Consider the following 217-nt stretch of genomic DNA (forward strand, 5'->3'; position numbering starts at 1 on the left):
GCACCGTTGACGCCTCCGTGCTCTGCAGCGTGCCGGGCGCTGGTGGACGAGCTGGAGTGGGAGATCGCCCAGGTAGACCCCAGGAAAACCATCCAGATGGGCTCGTTCCGGATCAACCCCGATGGCAGCCAGTCGGTCGTGGAGGTGAGAGACGTCCCCTGGTGTGGGGCCGCTTGAGATGGAGGCTACAAATGCCCCCCGCCCTCCGGGGGGGCGG

At 67.7% G+C, this 217-nt stretch overlaps 1 protein-coding gene across 1 annotated transcript in view; it reads left to right on the forward strand.

The window, feature by feature from the left end:
• Window positions 1-24: 24 nt before the first annotated feature.
• CNPY2 (canopy FGF signaling regulator 2) overlaps window positions 25-217 on the forward strand; it is a gene marked incomplete at its 3' end in the record, with an annotated part of 933 nt that continues 740 nt past the window's right edge. The window contains exon 1 of the mRNA XM_008937679.1: window positions 25-144. Coding sequence (XP_008935927.1) covers window positions 97-144 — 48 coding nt within the window. The remainder of the gene's footprint in view (window positions 145-217) is intronic.

This window comes from Merops nubicus, unplaced genomic scaffold (genome assembly GCF_000691845.1).
Source record: "Merops nubicus isolate BGI_N331 unplaced genomic scaffold, ASM69184v1 scaffold40923, whole genome shotgun sequence".
In the NCBI taxonomy this organism is placed as follows: Eukaryota; Metazoa; Chordata; class Aves; order Coraciiformes; family Meropidae; genus Merops; species Merops nubicus.